The following is a 21,002-nucleotide window of genomic DNA, read 5'->3' as shown; positions in this document are numbered from 1 at the left end:
CCAGATCAGGTGTTGCTGATGTGTGCTTATACAGGTTCTGGAGTAATGCTGGGAAAGGTACTTTCTTGTATACTGGAGCCTCAGAATGGAATGAGTTGCCTCTGCCCATAAAAACAACGTCCTCTCTGGGCAGCTTTAAAAATAAAGTAAAAATATGTTTGATGTCCTCTGTGCCCATATGAATAAACCCTATGATGTAACTGGAATGATGAGATGTTTTTCTTCTCTGTTTTTGTTTTTATTATTTCACTGCAATACTGTGTTCGATCTTGTCTAGCCATCTTGTCTCAAGAGGACCACAATGGAAATAATTCCCAGACTTTATTCTATGTTATCCTCAATGATTTTACTCATGTGCATGTATGGCTTTTTCAAGTTTTATGTGTGCTTGTTTTTTTTTAAATGGTCGAATTAATAAACTAAACTTGAATAGCCACAGGAATATGGGATATTAGACAACTAGCGTTACCTCGTACCTACTGCCGGTTAATAATTGGAAACAAATCATTTGATCAATGCAGTTTCCCCTCCTGCAAATAAAATGTTTTGTTTCTGTTCAGCTGTCACTTGGGGCTAATCAACATCTGAAGACAGTGGAAACTCAAAACCTTGCTAGATCAATAGGGTCTAGTTAGCAGTGTAGGCCTAATTTATTATTCTAATAGTACATTTAATGTCTTAAACATTTCAACATAGGCCTACTACCAATGATGCCGCCTTTATGTACAGTGCCTTCAGAAAGTATTCATACCCCTTGACTTATTTCACATTTTGTTGTGTTACAGCCTGAATTCAACATGTTTTTTTCTCACCCATCCACAATACCCAATAATGACAAAGTGAAAACATGTCTAGAAATGTTTGCACATTTATTGAAAATTAAATCCAGAAATATCTCATGTACATAAGTATTTACACCTGTGTCCATACATGTTAGAAACACCTTTTGACAGTGATTACAGCTTTGAGTCTTTCTGGGTAAGTTCTTTAAGAGCTTTCCATACCTGGATTGTACAATATTTGCCAATTTAAAAAAATATATTTTTCAAAATTCTTCAAGCTCTGTCAAATTGGTTGTTGATCATTGCTAGACAAGCATTTTGTCTTGTCATAGATTTTAAAACCTTTTAAGGATCTGACCCTTTTTTAAACTTTCGCCTAAAATGACATACCCAAATCTAACTGCCTGTAGCTCAGGACCTGAAGCAAGGATATGCATATTCTTGATACTATTTGAAAGGAAACACTTTGACGTTTGTGGAAATTAATGTAGGAGAATATACACATTAGATCTGGTAAAAGATAATACAAACAAAAAAACCTGCATTTTCTCAAAAAAATTGTTCCATCATCTTTGAAACGCAAGAGAAAGGCCATAATATAATATTGCAGTTTAGGCGCAATTTAGATTTTGCCCACTGGATGGCAGCAGTGTGTGCAAAGTTTCAGATTGTTCCAGTGAAACATTGCAATACTGCAATTGATACATTTTCAAGTACATAACTATAAAGAACATACAGAAATTATATGATAATACAAAATTTTTGTTTACACACTCCCAGGAATGTCATACATGATGGATCATTAGCTTATACACTAACTTTCACACATCTAGATGGCTGGGCGAGGTGGGTGTGGAGCCAGAGGCAGCAGGAGTTCAAACTGTATAACCCAGTTCCTACATTTGAATATAAAAATGGATTTTATCAAACAAAACTGTCACATTTTATCTCTGGGACCCTCAGGATGACAAATCAGAGCAAGATTACTGAATGTAAGTACATTATTTAACTTCAGAGGTGAATGTATCAAACCAGTTGCCGTGATACGTTTTTGTTGTTGTGCACTCTCCTCAAACAATAGCATGGTATGTTTTCACTGTAATAGCTACTGTAAATTGGACAGTGCAGTTAGATTAACAAGAATTTAAACTTTCTGCCCATATAAGACATGTCTATGTCCTGGAAAGTTTGCTGTTACTTACGTCATTCTAGTCACACTAGCGCACGTTAGCATCAACCATCCTGGTATAGGTACACCGATCTCGTTGCAGTTAAAGAAGCTTTAAGTAAAAATTGTCCTTGAGTTTTAGGTCATTGAAAGGTGCATTCTTTTCCCAGTGTCTGGTGGAAAGCAGACTGAACCAGGTTTTCCTCTAGGATTTCGCCTGTGCTTAGCTCCATTCACATTTTACTCCCCAGTCTGTAACGCATACCCATAACACGATGCAGCCACCACCATGCTTGAAATTTGGAGAGTGGTACTCAGTAATGTGTTGTATTGGATTTGACATACTCATAACACTTTGTGTTCAGGACAAAAAGTGAATTGCTTTGGCACATTTTTTGCAGTGTTACTTTAATGCCTTGTTGCAAACAGGATGCATGTTTTGGAATATTTGTATTTTGTACAGGCTTTTTACTCTGTCAATTAGGTTAGTACTGTGGAGCAACTACAATACACTGTTTTGATCCATCGTCAGGTTTCTCCTGTTACAGCCATTAAACTCTAACTGTTTTAAAGTCACCATTGGCCTTATGGTGAAATCCCTGAGCGATATCCTTCCTCTCTGGCAACTGAGTTAGGAAGGATACTTTTATCTTTGTAGTGACCGGTGTCTGTATATAACCTTGCTACTCTTATTTTCAAATGTCTTTTTACTGTTGTTTTATTTCTTTAATTACCTACACACACACACACACACCTTTTTTTCGCACTATTGGTTAGAGCCTGTAAGTAAGCATTTTACTGTAAGGTCTACACCTGTTGTATTTGGCACACGTGACAAATAAACTTTGATTGATTGACTGGGTGTATTGATACACCATCCAAAGTGTAATTATTAAGTTCACCATGATCAAAGGGATACTCAATGTCTGCTTTAAAATAAAAAAATCTACCAATAGGCACCCTTCTTTGCGAAGGATTGGAAAACCTACCTGGTCTTTTGTGGTTGAATCTGTTTGAAATTCACTGCGTGACCTTACAGAGAATTGTATGTGTGGGGTACAGAGATAAACACCTATTATTGCACAAAGAGTGAGTCCATGCAACTCATTATGTGACTTGTTAAGCACATTTTTACTCCTGAACTTATTTAGGCTAGCCGTAACAAAGGGGTTTAATTTTTATTTTACCTTTTATTTAACTAGGCAAGTCGGTTAAGAACAAAATCTTATTTTCAATGACAGCCTAAGAACAGTGGGTTAACTGCCTTGTTCAGGGGCAGAACGACAGATTTGTACCTTGTGAGCTCGGGGATTCAAACTTGCAACCTTTTGTTTACTAGTCCAACGCTCTAACCACTAGGCTACGCTGCCACTAATACTTAGTGACTCAAGACATTTCAGCTTTTCATTTTTAATAAATTTGTAAAAACGCTGAAAAACATAATTCCACTTTGACATCACATCAAAACTGATTTGTCACATACATGTGTTTAGCAGATGTTATTGCGGGTGTAGTGAAATGCTTGTGTTTCTAGGTCTAACAGTGCAGTAATATCTAACAGTAATATCTAACAATTTCACAGCAAAACACACGTAATGTAAAGTAAAGGAATGGAATTAAGAATATATAAATATTTGGGCGAGCAATGTCAGAGTGACATAGTCTAAGAGACCGTAGAATAGGATATAATACAGTTTATACATATGAGATGAGTAATGGAAAATATGTAAACATTATTAAAGCGACTAGTGTTCCATTATTAAAGTGGCCAGTGATTCCAAGTCTATGTATATAGGGCAGCAGCCTCTAATGTGCTAGTGATGGCTATTTTAACAGTATTTAACAATCTGATGGCCTTGAGATAGAAGCTGTTTTTCAGTCTTTCAGTCCCATCTTTGATGCACCTGTACTGACCTCGCCTTCTGGATGATAGCGGGGTGAACAGGCAGTGGCTCGGGTGGTTGTTGTCCTTGATGAGCTTTTTGGCCTTCCTGTGACATCGGGTGCTGTAAGTGTCCTGGAGGGCAGGTAGTTTGCCCCTGGTGATGCGTTGGGCAGACAGCACCACCCTCTGGAGAGCCCTGCTGTTGCGGGCGGTGCAGTTGCCGTACCAGGCGGTGATACAGCCCGACAGGATGCTCTCAATTGTGGACCTGTAAAAGTGTGTGAGGGTTTTAGGTGCCAAGCCAAATTTCTTCAGCCTCCTGAGGTTGAAGAGGCGCTGTTGCACCTTCTTCATCACACTGTATGTGTGGGTGGAGCATTTCAGTTTGTCAGTGATCTATACGCTGAGGAACTTGAAGCTTTCCACCTTCTCCTCTGCGGTCCCATCGATGTGGATGGGGGGGTGCTCCCTCTGCTGTTTTCTGAAGTCCACGATCAGCTCCTTTGTTTTGTTGACGTTGGGTGAGGGGTTATTTTCCTGGAACCATACTCCCAGGGCCCTCACCTCCTCCCTGTATGCTGTCTTGTCATTGTTGGTAATCAGGCCTACTACTGTTGTGTCGTCTGCAAACTTGTTGATTGAGTTGGAGGCGTGTATGGCCACGCAGTCATGGGTGAACAGGGAGTACAGGAGGGGGCTGAGCACTCATCCTTGTGGGGCCCCAGTGTTGAGTATCAGTGAAGTGGAGGTGTTTTTTCCTACCTTCACCACCTGGGGGCAGCCCGTCAGGAAGTCCAGGACTAACTTGCACAGGGCAGGGTTCAGACCCAGGGCCTCCAGCTTAATGATGGGGTATTGTGTGTGTAGGCCATTGAGACAAAAATCTCTATTTATTACATGTTAAATTCATGTTGTAACACAACAAAATGTGGACGAAGTCAAGGGGTGTGAATAGGTCTGTGGCGGTCATGACATTTTGTGAGCCAGTGATTGTCAAGCAAATAACTGCCGGTCTCACAGTAATTGACCGTTAATTAACATAAACACATTTAGCATCTCCTGGCTTCTTACAAGCCACTGATGCAGACCTTTTGGAACATCTACATTTTAAAAAGTCTAATAAATCCATGTAATATAGCCTACACCTTCACAATAAATCCATGATTTATTTTAGACAGGTCTAAAGAAACATGATATGTAGAACAGAATAGCATACTCTGAGTTGTCCTTATGTTAGTCCCTGATCTGGCTTTGCCATATGGCTGTGGGATACACTTGTTCATTTAGCAGACAAGATTTGCTTAGAATTCCGTGACATTATTTCATAGTATGAAGAATACAATTGAACATAGCTGAATAAAATGGACAATATATTTTCTCCAAACGATTTGAGTGTGCACATGACGCTATTCTGTGTTGTGCAGTGAACAAAGAAACATGTACTCCTATATGCTTCATTTAGAGTTATTTATGTAACTTTGTGATTCAAATGTTGGGCTATATGTTTTGATTTTTAATGCATTCTAAGGCTGCATGATGCGACTAATGATGATTTGGAAAAAGTTGCATGAAAGCCATGAGCTCTGCTTAGTTTAATGCGAAGGTGGTAAACACTTCATCAGTCGCTCTCATTCACAATTTGAAAAGCATTTGATAATGCCTCGATTTTCCCAGCTGCATCCCCTTTGTGTGGCTGTAATGCCCCTTAAAAAAAAAAACATGCCTTTTACGGCCAAAGGCAGTTGTGCCCTTGGACTGAATATAACAATTATAATTCCCTTCTCCTGGCTGCGTGCCAAAGCACCTCTCGCACAGGTCTTTCTCACAGGCTACAAGTGAAGATGGACACATCAGGGACACAACTGTGCGCTTCCTTATCCAATTCCGAGACGAATATTGAAGATATAGGAAGAACTGTCATTTATTTTTTGTCAGCCAAAAAGATGAATAGGCCTAACAAACAGAAAAATCACTAGCCTTTTGTCAATATACTATCCCCCATAGTACAAAAGTTTACCTATTATATTAAAAGCTAGAAATAAACACTTTAGTTGTGATACAAACCTTTTCAAAACATATAGGCCTATGGGCTAGGATTTGAAAAAGTTGCAAAAAAAATGCTTGCCTGTTTCTTGCCTTAAGCTGGGCATCATTCACAAGTGTTAGGCTAATATTGTCACCCATCAGACTATATTTGATTTAATCTTGTCTTTACATATACCAAATAATATGTGTGTGAAATTTGTTTAGATTTTGGAAAGGACCATTATCATGCACCTGTCTTGAAATGGGGGGGAAATAATACATGTAATATATGCACTTAAATAGCGAATGGAGGACGCTTTTCCCATGGTTCATTTTCATGCCAGCCAAGTAGGCTATAGGCCTGTTGTAAAGATAAGCAATGTGCTTAATATTAGGAAAGTTGAGAAATATATGTAGTAAGCCTAGCCTATAGAAATCTGATGGGATCCTCTTTTTAATAGAGACCATGACTGTTTTTTCGCAATTGCATAGCCTATAGAAATGTTGCGCAACATAAGCTCATGGGCTCTCATGAAGTGTTTGACTAGATTTTCCATTACATTTGCATTGATGTCAGGGTGATTATCAAATACAATTTTATTTGTCACATACACATGGTTAGTAGATGTTAATGCGAGTTTAGCAAAATGCTTGTGCTTCTAGTTCCGACCATGCAGTAATATCTAACAAGTAATCTAACCTAAGAATTTCACAACAACTACCTTATACACACAAGTGTAAAGGAATGAATATGTACATAAAAATATATGAATGAGCGATGGCCGAACAGCATAGGCAAGATGCAGTAGCTGGTATAGAGTACAGTATATACATATGAGATGAGTAATGTAGGGTATGTAAACATTATATAAAGTTGCATTGTTTAAAGTGGCTAGTGATACATTTATTACATACATTTCTTCATTATTAAACTGGCTAGAGATGAGTCAGTATGTTGGCAGCAGCCACTCAATGTTAGTGATGGCCGTTTAACAGTCCATACAGTGCTTAGTAACAGGCAGTTAGCAAGTTTGGTAGACTACTAATGAACTTCAGCCGCATCAGAGCTTGGAGAAGCCCAATTACCATGACTAAACGGTCACATGGAATTTGACTGCCGTCATGACCCGTGACCGTAGGTGTGGTTTTGTGGTAACCGTAACAGCCCTAGATGTGAATACTTTCTGAAGGCACTGTCGGCCTATACAATCACCTCAAATGGTAGTTGTGCGCTTCCCGTGCTTTGTAGCCTATAGGGGCTATATATCAAAGATTAATTTGGTTAAAAATAAAAGCAGCGCTACAACGGTCAATATTGAGAGTTGGGAAATAAATGCAATACCTACAGAAAGCTGAGACCCTATTGCCAGCTGTCACAACAAAGGGTAGTGAAATATGACTAAATGGTTGTGGTATTGTAGGCTAGGGCTGTCCCTACATGTCCGTTGTGCATGGCGCACATCCAAGCTTGGAGTTACATTTCCACCTCGCCTGGCTGACTAATCTACCAGCTCGCATTTGTTTTAGATCTAGTACTTATTTGACTCATGTACTTTATTTTACAGCATTATTTGAAAGGATTTTGATTTAGTGTAGAGTTAGGAAAAACAGGGCAGAAAGGCTTTACTCATGAGATATGCAGTTGAAGTTTTACGCACAGCCATAGGTTATAAGCGCAGCAGTGCAGTTGATAGAATACCTTACTAACGGAAAATAGAAGTATTTCATTCTGATCAGTGCAGTTTGTATTTGAGGACACTGAAGCACTGCTCGCAAATCTGAACTGTGAACATACAGTACTTACGTTTTTTTTTGCCTATTGACCTAAGTCATACGATTAAATAGAAATTAGTGAGTGTGGAGTGCAGAGAATCCTAGAAGTTAGGCTATTGTTTGTTAAATCGAGAATAATCTATGCCTACATGTATATTAAATCTATATTTGGAGGCTAAATATATAGCCAAATTATTAAGACTTTTGCCCAGTGAGCTTTGCAGCCCAAAGGACAGTTAGTGCATTCAGAAAATGTTCAGATCGCTTAACTTTTTCCACATTTTGTTACGTTTACAGCCTTATTCTGAAATGGATTTAAAAAATAATCTACATCGATCTACACACACAACACCCCATTACGACAAAGCAAAAACAGGTTTTTAGACATTTTTGCAAATGTATTAAAAATAAATAAAAAATACCTTATTTACATAAGTATTCAGACCCTTTGCTATGAAACTCAAAATTGAGCTCAGGTGCATCCTGTTTCCATTGATCATCATTGAGATGTTTCTACAACTTGATTGGAGGCCACCTGTGGTAAATTCAATTGATTGGATATGATTTGGAAAGGCACACACCTGTCTATATAAGGTCACACAGTTGACAGTGCGTGTCAGAGCACAAACCAAGCCATGAGGTTGAAGGAATTGTCCGTAGAGCTCCGAGACAGGATTGTGTCAAGGCACAGATCTGAGGGAGGGTAACAAAAAATGTCTGCAGCATTGAAGGTCCCCAAGATCACAGTGGCCTCCATCATTCTTAAATGGAAGAAGTTTGGAACCACCAAGGCTCTTCCTAGAGCTGGCCGCCTGGCTAAACTGAGCAATCGGGAGAGAAGGGCCTTTTTCAGGGAGGTGACCAAGAGCCTGATGGTCACTCTGACAGAGCCCCAGAGTTCCTCTGTGGAGATGGGAGAACCTTCTAGAAGGACAACCATATCTTCAGCACTCCACCAATCAGGCCTTAATGGTAGAGTGGCTAGACAACTCACTCCTCAGTAAAAGGCACATGACAGCCTGCTTGGAGTTTGCCAAAGGGTACCTAAATGACTCCGACCATGAGAAACAAGATTCTCTGGTCTGATGAAAACAAGATTGAACTCTTTGGACTGAATGCCAAGAGTCAAGTCTGGAGGAAACCTGGTACCATCCATATGGTGAAGCATGGTGGTGGCAGCCTCATGCTGTGGGGATGTACAGAGATCCTTGATAAAAACCTGCTCCAGAGTGCTCAGGACCTCAGACTGGGGCGACGGTTCACCTTTAAACAGGGCAATGACCCTAAGCATACAGCCAAGACCATGCAGGAGTGGCTTCGGGACAAGTCTCAAAGTACTTGAGTGGCCCAGCCAAAGCCCAGACTTCAACCCGATCAAACATCTCTGGAGAGACCTGAAAATAGCTGTGCAACGACTCTCCCCATCCAACCTGAAAGAGCTTGAACGGATCTGCAGAAAAGAATGGGAGAAACTCCCCAAATACAGGTGTGCCAAGCTTGTAGCGCCATACCCAAGAATACTTAAGGTGCTTCAACAAGTCCTGATTAAAGGGTCTGATTACTTGTGTAAATGTGATATTTCCGGGGTTTTTTTTATTAAAAGAATTAGCAAAAGATTCTAAACAGCTGTTTTTGCTTTGTCATTATGGGGTATTGTGTGTAGATTGACGATGGGGGAAAAGCTATTTAATCCATTTTAGAATAATGCTGTAACGTAACAAAATGTGGAAGAAGTCAAAGGGTCTGAAAACTCTCCGAATGCACTGTACCTAACAGGGAGCTGATGATTATTAAGGGACCTAACGTCTCCTCCTGCCAAATCTCCTCTTGCGCCTCACGGTCCAAGGTGCTCTACGCCTCCTGCGGACTGGGCAGTGGATAATCTGCATCTGGGTATGATTATTGTTATACCCACTGAGTGGCTGGACTCACGTTTTAAATGCTTTGCCTTGGGAGTGAAATTATGTCATAATGGCATTGACATGACGCAATAGTGATATTTTTACATAATTTGGATTATAACAGTTGAATCTCCCGTCATAACCACGGTGTGGGATTTATTTAAGATAATCTTTAGAGGCAGGGTTTCAGATGTTTTCAGAAGATGGGCAGGGACTCCACTGTCCTGATGTTAGGGGGAAGCTCATTCTACCATTAGGGTGCAAGGACAGAGAAGCTATTTGACTGGGCTGAGCAGGAGCTGCCCTCAGGGTACTCGATTTGGGGTGTAAGCTTTGAGCATAGCCTGAAGGTAGGTAGTGGCAGTTCCCTTGCTGCTCCAAAGGCAAACACCAGGGTCTTGAAGATGATGCGAGCTTCGACTGGAAGCCAGTGTAGTGTGGAGCGGGGTGGGGTGGAGGAGCGGGGTGATATGGGAGAACTTGGGAAGGTTGAACACCAGGCGGGCTGCGGCGTTCTGGACAAGTTGCAGGGGTTTGATGGCACAAACGGCGGCCCAGACAACAGAGAGTTGCAGTAGTCTAGACGGGAGATGACAAGTGTCTGGATTAAAACCTGTGCCGTTTCCTGTGTGAGAAAAGGTTGTACTCTACGGATGTTGTAGAGCATGAACCTGCAGGAGCGAGTCACTGTTTTGATGTTTGCAGAGAACAACAGGGTGTTGTCCAAGGTCATGCCGAGGTTCTTTGCACTCTAGGAGCAGGGGACTGTGGAGTTGAATGTCATCCACATTGTCTCTCCCATCATTGCTATGTGAGGATATGACTGAGCTTAGTGACTTGGTGAAAAGAGGATGGCCTAGAACCGAGCCCTGGGGGACACCAGTCATGAGAGCACGTGGTGCAGACAGAGATTCTCTGTCCCCTTTGTCGCATAAATGTTTAGAGATCACAACTAGGATTGGGCAATGTCAACCTTTGTCCTATCATGATTATGCACCCATAAAACATTGTTATTAAAAAAATAAACGTTATTTAACTAGGCAAGTCAAGAACAAATTATTATTTACAATGACGGCCTACCAAAAGGCAAAAGGCCTCCTGCGGGGACGGGGGCTGGAATTAAAAATAAATGTAATAAAAATATAGAACAAAACACACATCACAACAACATTACATAAAAAGAGACCTAAGATGACAACACAGCAAGGTAGCAACACAACATGACAACAACATGGCAGCAGCACAACATTGCAGCAGCACAACATGGTAGTAGCACAACATGGTACAAACATTATTGGGCAAAGACAACAGCACAAAGGGCAAGAAGGTAGAGACAACGATGCATGACGCAAAGCAGCCACAACTGTCAGTAAGAGTGTCCATGATTGAGTCTTTGAATGAAGAGATTGAGATAAAACTGTCCAGTTTGAGTGTTTGTTGCAGCTCGTTCCAGTCGCTAGCTGCAGCGAACTGAAAAGAGGAGCAACCCAGGGATATGTGTGCTTTGGTGACCTTTAACAGAATGTCACTGGCAGAACGGGTGTTGTATGTGGAGGATGAGGGCTGCAGTAGATATCTCAGATAGGGGGGAGTGAGGCCTAAGAGGGTTTAATAAATATTCATCAACCAGTGGGTCTTGCGACTGGTATACAGAGATGAGCAGTTTACAGATTAGTATAGACTGCAGTGATGTGTCCTATAAGGAGCATTGGTGGCAAATCTGATGGCCGAATGGTAAAGAACATCTAGCCGCTCGAGTACACCCTTACCTGCCGATCTATAAATTACGTCTCCGTAATCTAGCATGGGTAGGATGGTCATCTGAATCAGCGTTAGTTTGGCAGCTGGGGTGAAAGAAGAGCGATTACGATAAATCTAGACCTGGTTTCCTCTAACTTTAGCCTGCCACTTTGATATGTGCTGAGAGAAGGACAGTGTACTGTCTAACCATACTCCCAAGTACTTGTATGAGGTGACTACCTCAAGCTCTAAACCATCAAAGGTAGTAACCACACCTGTTGGGAGAAGGGCATTCTTCTTACCAAACCACATGACCTTTGTTTTGGAGATGTTCAGAACAAGGTTAAGGGCAGATATACCATGCTATCGCCCTATTGGCCACCCCAATAATCAAATGCAATTGGACGAATGATGACGACAGATAATGTTGTTAAAAGCCGTGCAAAGGCTAAGTGCAGGCAATGGCAAATCTATTCTAATATTCCTTTCTGGTGGAGAAACAAAACAGGTTTGTGTGTGTGTCTGTCTGTGTGGCGTGCACATGATGGAGAATTAATTGTCTGATGAAGAATGGGCTATCTTAAAGTAGTAAGCGAGCTTATAGGCCTACATCATGGGCTGGATAGAAGCAGTCTACTGTCTTCAGAACTGGATAATAATTGCTTTATTTGCCTTATAAAATAATAGAAAAATAAATAATATCGTTCCATCTCTCATAAAGCTATGATTGAGAATAGTCTATGTTTAGGCTTAAACTATAGACTTTTATTCTTGTTATTTTTGAAAGCCACAACTTTAGGACAACACCTTCATAGGCTAAAATATTTGTGAAATAAGCTACTGTTTATAACTTTAAATTTGTCTTAAAGCTTTTATGATAGGCCTAGTAGGAGGATAGGTTATTGGCCATTTCGGCCTGCATGGATCATTTATTTCTTAATAAGCTTAAACTTGATTAAACTTGTCATTAGAGTTTTCTATAAGCTATTGATATTGTTTGTTCTCCCTCATTATTAGTCCTCTTGGCTACCTTACGTTTTTAGGCTATTCAAATAACTTTTTGAGATGGAAGTCTGTTACGTTCATTGTTTGATTGGGAGAAAGCCATGCATAAAATGACGAAGCATACCCTTCAGTCATGTATTCATAGCCTATCGAATGGAGAGAGAAGGGAATATAGGCTATAATATTGATTAATATGTATAGCTTTGTAAGACTATATATGACTAACCACCCAGCTTTGGAGTAGTTAGGTCTATTTACCTATTTTGAGAGGAGCGATCTACTCTACCTGGAGATTTCCAGCAATTGTGCTAAGCTAATTATATGCTAACTTCAATCATCTCCAAACTGCACGCAGAGACATAAAAATGGTATCCATGTGTTCGTCTGACAGGGTAAGTAGAAAAACGACCTAAATCTCAATCTCGCCGTATCCCTTTAAGTTAATTAATGGACTGCTGAATTCATTAATGGACTGTTGAAAGTGGATTTTTTTCTCTTGCTTTGTTTGTTCTTTTCCATATTATTTCCATCTCTGATAAGCGACCCAGGAAAGGGCTGAAAATAGTCCATATTAATATATGTAGCCTTAGAAATAAGGTTCATGAAATCAATAACTTGCTAACATTCATATATTAGCCATTTCTGAGACTCACTTAAAAAATTAATATACAGTGGTTCCTTAATTAATCTCATGATACAGCAGTAGCAATGCAAGTATATAACATCTATAGAAGAGACAGAAATGGGGGAGGTGTTGCTGTATATATTCAGAGCCATATCCCTGTAATGCTTAGAGAAGATCTTATGTCAAGTGTTATTGAAGTGTTGTGGTTGCATGTTCACTTGGCAGTTGTAAAGCCTTTTCTTTTGGGGTGATGCTATAGGCCACCAAGTGCTAACAGTCATTATCTAAATAATATGTGTGAATTGCTTGATAGTGTATGTGATGTAAACAGAGAGGTCTACTTTCTTGGGCACCTGAATATTGCTGGTTTTCATCAAGCGGTCCGCTCAAGAAGAAGGTTCTACTGTAACCGGTGCTTATGATCTGGTTCAGATTATTGATCAACCTACCAGGGTGTTTACAAACACTACGGGAACAAGATAATCCACATGTATCGATCACATTTTTACTAATACTGTAGAACTTTGTTCTAAAGCTGTATACGTACCGATTGGATCACAGTACAGGGGCAATATCCAGGAAAGTAAAAGTTCCAAAAGCTGGGCCTAAAATAGTGTATAAGAGATCATAAAAAAGATTTTGCTCTGACTCTTATGTGGATGATGTAAAAAGTATTTGTTGGTGTGATGTGATTAATAAGGAGCATTCAGACGCTGAACTTGATAAATTAATGAAATTGCTTCTTCCAGTTATTGATAAACATGCACCTGTTAAGAAACTGACTGTTAGAACTGTTAAGGCTCCATGGATTGATGAGGAATTGAAAAACTGTATGGTTGAAAGAGATGGGGCCAAAGGAGTGGCTAATAGAGTCTAGCTGCACATCTGACTGGCTTACTTACTGCAAATTGAGAAATGATGTGACTAAACTCAACAAAAAGAAGAAGAAACGGTATTATGAAGCCAAGATTAATGATATTAAGAATGATGGAAAAAATACTTTGGACTACTTTAAATGAAATTATGGGCAGAAAGACACATTCAATTCCATCTTTCATTGAAATCAATGGCTTATTCATCACAAAACCATTTCATGTTGGCAATAATTTTTTATGATTATTTAATTGGCAAAGTGGGCAGACTTAGGCAGCAAATGCCCACGACAAACAATGAGCAATTATGTTAATGTATAAAAATAATGAAAAAAACATTTCCAATTTGTAAAGTTAGTATTGGAGAGGTGGAAAAATTGTTATTGGTTAATAAGGACAAACCTTCTGGCATTGACAATTTAGCCACTCCTATCTGTAATCTGAGTTTAGAGGAAAGTCTTTATCCTCAGGCCTGGAGAGAAGCTAAAGTAATTCCGCTAGCCAAGAGTGTTAAAGCAGCCTTTAATGGTTCTAACAGAAGACTTATCAGCTTGCTGCCAGCTCTTAGCAAACTGTTGGACAAAATTGTGTTTGACCAAATACAATGCTATTTATCTGTAAATAAAATAACAACAGATTTTCAGCATGCTTATAGAGAAGGGCACTCAACATGTACTGCACTGACACAAATGACTGATGATTGGTTGAAATAAATTGATAATAAGAAGATTGTGGGAGCTGTACTGTTAGATTTCAGTGCAGCCTTTGATATTATTGACCATAACCTGTTGTTGAGAAAACATGTGTTATGGCTTTTCAACCTATGCCATATCGTGGATTCAGAGCTATCTACAGTATCTAATAGAACTCAAAGGGTTTTCTTTAATGGAAGCATCTCTAATGTCACACATGTAAAGTGTAGTGTACCGCATGGCAGCTCACTAGGCCCTCTACTCTTTTCTATTTTTACCAATGACCTGCCACTGGCATTAAACAAAGCATGTGTGTCCATGTATGCTGATGATTCAACCATATACAGTGGTTCCTTAATTAAAACTTTTGAGATTATGCCGCGGGACTTAGAGGCAATTTGTGATTTACTACGTTACCCTGCGCCACTGCTTCATTGCTCCAGACCACCACAAGGGGGAGTTAGAGCAATGATTATGCTTTTTGGCGCTAATATGTCTCTACCTGAATGAATGCTGTCAATGAATGGGCGATATAAACCAAATAGAAACTGATAATTGTTCAAAATTGAATTTCAATAAACAGAATGATGAGGATGAAGGTGATTTGAATTTAGAACAATAGTGTAAGAATTGCTATTCCTCTGTCCTGCACGCACACCCGAAAAAAGACACTTGTTTTTTTGTGTTTACTTGGTCAGAAGAAGTTGTAACTAGACTGTAGCATATTACTTACTAAAACTGTTGTTACACTAAGGTTTTTATTCTAAGAGAAACAAAAATGTTCAATTATATTCCATGAAATTCTTAAGATATATGTGTTGACTGAATATAATCAGCAAGCGATGTCTGATGAAGAATCAAGTTGATGGTGCAGTCATTTTTGTATTTATTATGGATCCCCATTAGCTGCCAAGCAAAATGAAGGCAGTTTGTACAGTTTTAAAAACATTACAATACATTCACAACACACTGTGTGCCCTCAGGCCCCTACTCCACCACTACCACATATCTACAGTACTAAATCTGTGTGTGTGTGTGTGTGTGTGTGTGTGTGTGTATGCATGTGTCTGTGCCTATGATTGTGTTGCTTCACAGTCTCCGCTGTGCTTTTTTAATATGTTTTTTTTTTAAATGAAATTGTACTGTTACTTGATGTGGAATAGAGTTCCATGTAGTCATGCTCTATGTAGCCTCGGCACCTACACATACAAACGACAACTACATCACACCTACCCAGACCCACCTGCTCACATCTCCAGCGCCCGCATCACTCTCCGCCTCATGGCCTCAAACTGCACCATTTTGTTTCTCTCCGTCGCCCACACGCACTTCAAACATTTGGATAATAATGCATTTAAAGGCTGACATTGGTTGATTTGAATACTTCTGACAGCCAAAATTCCACCCATAACCTTTGGACTTTTTAACATTCCCAACATGTATTATTATAACCTACTGCAGGCTTAAAACCTGTGGGTTTAACCTTCTGAATTAATGTTTATATTGAAGATAGGCTCTCGGAGCTCATTAAGAGGCAGCTTCTGTCTGTTATCCAACGATTTTTATTATTATTATTTATTATTATTAAACTTGCATTATAATTATATAATGTTCTGTAAGGTTTTACATTTCTAAATCAATATCACAGACCAGATTTGCCCTAGCGAAAATGCATCAACCCCTACAAATATATACATTTATTATTAACCCTGCATTATAATTGTATAAAAGCCTCTTAGATATTAATTTAGAATCCTCCAATCCTCTAAATTGAATTAGATCTACAGGGACCTTTTATTGATCTGCAAGTATTTTCATTTAGAAGCCGCCTCCTTAATGAGTTCCGAGAGCCGTGTCATACCAATAATTATTGGATTATTCAACATGGCAACCAACATGGAAACCACTTGTTAGTACAAAATTGAAAATGATGTGCGTTTAAATTTGATCGAATTCAAGAATATATTTGTACCACTGTAAATGCTGTTTTTATTTACAGTAGTTATGTACAGTGATAGTCAGTCTCTCCTCAACTCTTAGCTAAGAGAGACTGGCATGCATAGTATTTATATTAGCCCTCTGATTACAATGAAGAGCAAGACGTGCTGCTCTGTTCTGGTCCAGCTGCAGCTTATCTAGGTCTTTCCTTCCAGCACTCGACCACACGACTGGACAATGATCAAGATTAGACAAAACTAGAGCCTGCAGGACTTTCTTTTTGGAGTGTGGTGTCAAAAAAGCAGAGCATCTCTTTATTATGGACAGACCTCTCCCCATCTTTACAACTGTTGAATCTGTATGTTTTGACCATGCCATTTTACAATCAAAAGGTAACACCAAGTAATTTAGTCTCCTCAACTTGATCAACAGCCACGCCATTCATTACCAGATTCAGCTGAGGTCTAGAACTGAGGGAATGATTTGTACCAAAGAAAATTCTCTTCGTTTTAGAGATGTTCAGGACCAGTTTATTACTGGCCACCCATTCCAAAACAGACCATCTCTTTGTTAAGGGTTTCAGTGACTTCATTAGCTGTGGTTGCTGATGCGTACAGTGGTTCTTCCTTTAAAAGTTGTCATACTGCAGCCAAATTCTATGGCACGTTATTTAAGTGTCAGCCATTGTTGCCATTAATTGTAGTTAGTGCTAGTTTGCCCACCAGAGGGCATCTTTGAGAAGCTAAGTTATTGAAATGACATAGAGCTGTAGGCCTAAGAGTCAAAGGGAGTCTTGAATAGAACAGACTATATGGGATAGATTTTTTAGAAAAGTAGCTTAATTAATTTGATGAATATTGTTTTTTCTATTCCAAGAAAAACGAAAAAGCATTTCTTACTCTAGCTGTTTTAGGATAACTTACTTATTGGCATTAAGTCCTGCTTCAATATACAGTACATCAATCAATCACTCATTAATTTGTGCACGTCATCACACAGCATACAAGTCATCCATGTCTTTAAATACAGTCAACCATTTTAGTTATAAAATTAAATAACAAAAGGAGCCTTGATTCATTTTGCAATCACGGCTAAAGCGATTTAATTCATTCAGAAAATGTTCTAATTCGTGCAAGACCGCGCAAATATCTGTGTACTTCATCTACGCAAACACCGGCTCGTAAAGCCTCAAACATAAATTGTCTGCAGCGCTGAAATTGGCTACTTCTATGTGAAATTATGAGGCGGAACACGCCTCAATTCAAACTGTTGTTAGAAAATACAACGTGTTAGAAATGAATTTGAAATTGACAAGTTGAAACAGCCTATAGATAATTAGCAGGAAGTGCTTGTTAACGGTCCTGCTGCGTAATAACCACATTTCTGGAACAGTGAGTGCATTCTGACATCACGACATATGAAAAGGTTGTCAGGACTGGGAATGGACCTTTTCAGGAACACTCAACACCTATTGGAAAGTCATTATGGTGTGTCTTTGGCATTCAAATTTGTGTAGTTGCCCCACAAAAAAATACACCTCTATCCCAGGGTTAGGCATTCAGAAGACTTAGGCAGGTTTTTTTTACCTGGTCTTTGCTCTTTTCATATTTACTTTGGATGCTGACAAACTCCTCATTCTCTGCAGGTGACCAGTGTACCATACAATTATGCTGCCACCACATTTACTATACATTTTAATTTGAAGGCAGCAAAATGTGAGAATTGTGAAAGGGGTGTGTAGACTTTCACTAGGCACTGTATCTGTCTTTGAGTGGCATGACACGGTAGATGCTATCCAAGTATCTAATAACATGCAGTTCAAGTGGTTTCTTTATCATCTGGTGGTTGCCATTTAACATCCTCAATTAACTTAATCAGAGATCTTCAGTTTTCCTGCAGACACAATCGAGCCATTTTGTTTTTTTACATTGGACAAATCCTCCTCCACATCCACTGGCACCTGCAGAAGTCTAAATTTGTTACAGTAATGTGTGTATATATATATTTGTATTTATTTCACCTTTATTTAACCAGGTAGGCCATTTGAGAACAAGTTCACATTTATAACTGCGACCAGGCCAAGATAAAGCAAAGCCTTGCAACAAAAACAACACAGAGTTACACATAAACAAACTTACAGTCAATAGCACAATATAAAAATCTATGTACAGTGTGTGCAAATGTAGAAGATTAGGGACGTAAGGAAATAAATAGGCCATAGAGGCAAAATAATTACAATTTAGCATTAACACTGGAGTGATAGATGTGCAGATGATGATGTACAAGTAGAGATACTGGGGTGCAAGAGGGAGAGGAAAAGCAGGACCTAACAGAGACATTAACCTGGGGTTGAAAGCGTTTAGATCGTTATCCTTAGTGATTGTAGACTAGCCTCAGTTATATAGATTCTCGTTATTCCCCAGGTGACATTATCAAATGGCCTCTCTTATGGCTGTTGGTAGCGAAAGTCTACACACCCCTTTCACAATTGTCATGTTTTGCTACGTTCAAATTTCAATTTCAAGTAATGTGGTGGCAGCATCATTTTATGGGTATGTTTTTGTCACCTGCAGGAACTGAATAGTTTGGCACATGCAAACTCCAGGGTTGTGGGTTCGATTCCCACGGAGGGCCAGAACAAAGAAGTATGAAAATCTATGCACTCACTACTGAAGTTGCTCTAGATAAAAGCGTCTGCTAAATTACTAAAATGTAAAAGATCCATCTGCATTAATTTTCTCTCTGTGATTACAGATGTACACCTTAATATCATGTTGATTTTAAATGGCCTCATTGGCCTGCCATTACAAGTTGGAGCTCCTGATGGACACAATGCATTTCATCACAGTGAAATGACTGGACACAATGCATTTCAGCACAGTGAAATGACTGGACACAATGTATTTCATCACAGTGAAATGACTGGACACAATGTATATGCGCAAAGTGAAATGACTGCATGACTCAACATTTGGTATTTGCTCTGTGTCCTAAAGGGAGGCTCCATAGAAAACATGAATTCCAAACGTTGCCTGGAGCTGGTAGAGAACGGTGAAACGGAGTTTGGCTACCAGCTGGCCATACAGAAGTGCTCTGGTCAGAAATGGACAATCACCAACCTACTGTCAACCTACACTCTCCAATGAGGGGATCCTGCGTCCTGCAGGGGAAAGAGCTGCCCATGGTGAACACTGGATCTGTAACTGACAGACATAGAAGCTTTGCTTCTTTAAAGATATATATTTATTGAGGCAATAATTGAATTATAAATATGCTGACACTTTTAGTACCTTGATGTCTCTTAGACTCAAAGACATAATTTGATAAATGTAAACAATGTCCTTTGTTAATATATGAGATTGAACCGGCAGACTTGGGTCTATAATGAGACTTAAATGTTTCAATGTATTTTGAGCAGATTGTCTTTTGTCACACTGAATTCAGGCTTGCATTGGCTCTAATGTACATTGTAATTGATGCTACTGTGTAGCATGTTTTTGAAAAACCTTTGTTATTCTTGTTTTGTTTGTTTCTCAGGTTTGTAGATTGAATGTTATTATGAAATCAAGTCGGTGGTATCAAAGAACTGTTGCCAATATGTTGGGAGAATATACAAGCTATTTTATAAGTGTATACTGGATATTTATAAAAACCTACAGTAAAAATGCTGATGACAAATAATATTTTGTGTGGGTGGTTTTCCATCTCCTGAATCATTCCTCATACTTTTATTTAAAGTCAATCAAGATTGTCCATCTCAGTTATGTTTTTTGTGAAGACACCTTAATATAAAATCATACTGTAGGTGATGAAGTCAAATAGTTTATTTGATACCACGTATATTTTTCACAACACATAGAAATAGTGATGCTTTTTCTGCAAGGAATGCAATTATTTCCCCCATACAGTGCATTCGAAAAGTATTCAGACCCCTTGACCTTTTGCTATTTTTTTTTTTACGTTACAGCCTTATAAAATTGATTAAATTGTTTTTTTCCCCCTCATCAATCTACACACAATAACCCATAATGACAAAGCAAAAACGTTTTTCTCCATTTTGGCAAATTTATGAAAACAAAAAATATGAAATGTCATTTTTACATAAGTATGCAGACCCTTTACTCATTACTTTGTTGAAGCACCTTTGGCAGAGATTTAAAGCCTTGAGTGTAGGGTATGACAGGTGGCTGGTAGCCTAGTGGTTAGAGCGTTGGGCCAGTAACTGAAAGGTTGCTGGATCAAATCCCTGAGCTGACAAGGTTAAAAAAATATATAAACATATGTCGTTCTGCCCCTGAACAAGGCAGTTAACCCACTGTTCCCTGTTAGGCCTGTCATTGTAAATAAGAATTTGTTCTTAACTGGCTTTCCTAGTTAAATAAAGGTTAAATAAATGATACTACAAGCTTGGCACAGATCCTGCAGATCCCGTCAAGCTCTGTCAGGTTGGATGGGGAGTGTTGCTTCACAGCTATTTTCAGGTCTCTCCAGAGATGTTTGATTGGGTTCTGGCTGGGCCACTCAAGGACATTCAGAGACTTGTCCCAAAGCCACTCCTGCATTGTCTTGGCTGTTTGCTTAGGGTCATCCTGTTGG

General features: G+C 39.2%; 1 protein-coding gene across 1 annotated transcript in view; it reads left to right on the top strand.

Annotated features, from left to right (window-relative positions):
- Nucleotides 1–20,087, top strand: part of LOC106573212 (polypeptide N-acetylgalactosaminyltransferase 18) — a 97,752-nt gene extending 77,665 nt beyond the window's left edge. The window contains exon 11 of the mRNA XM_014148041.1: nucleotides 19,403–20,087. Within this exon, the coding sequence (XP_014003516.1) occupies nucleotides 19,403–19,552 (150 nt within the window). The 3' untranslated portion in view covers nucleotides 19,553–20,087. The remainder of the gene's footprint in view (nucleotides 1–19,402) is intronic.
- The last annotated feature ends 915 nt before the right edge of the window (nucleotides 20,088–21,002 follow it).

The sequence above is a fragment of the Salmo salar genome, chromosome ssa16 (assembly GCF_905237065.1).
Source record: "Salmo salar chromosome ssa16, Ssal_v3.1, whole genome shotgun sequence".
NCBI classification, from domain to species: Eukaryota; Metazoa; Chordata; class Actinopteri; order Salmoniformes; family Salmonidae; genus Salmo; species Salmo salar.
Note: the sequence above shows the minus strand (reverse complement) of the source record. Positions and strands in the feature narration are given on the sequence as shown.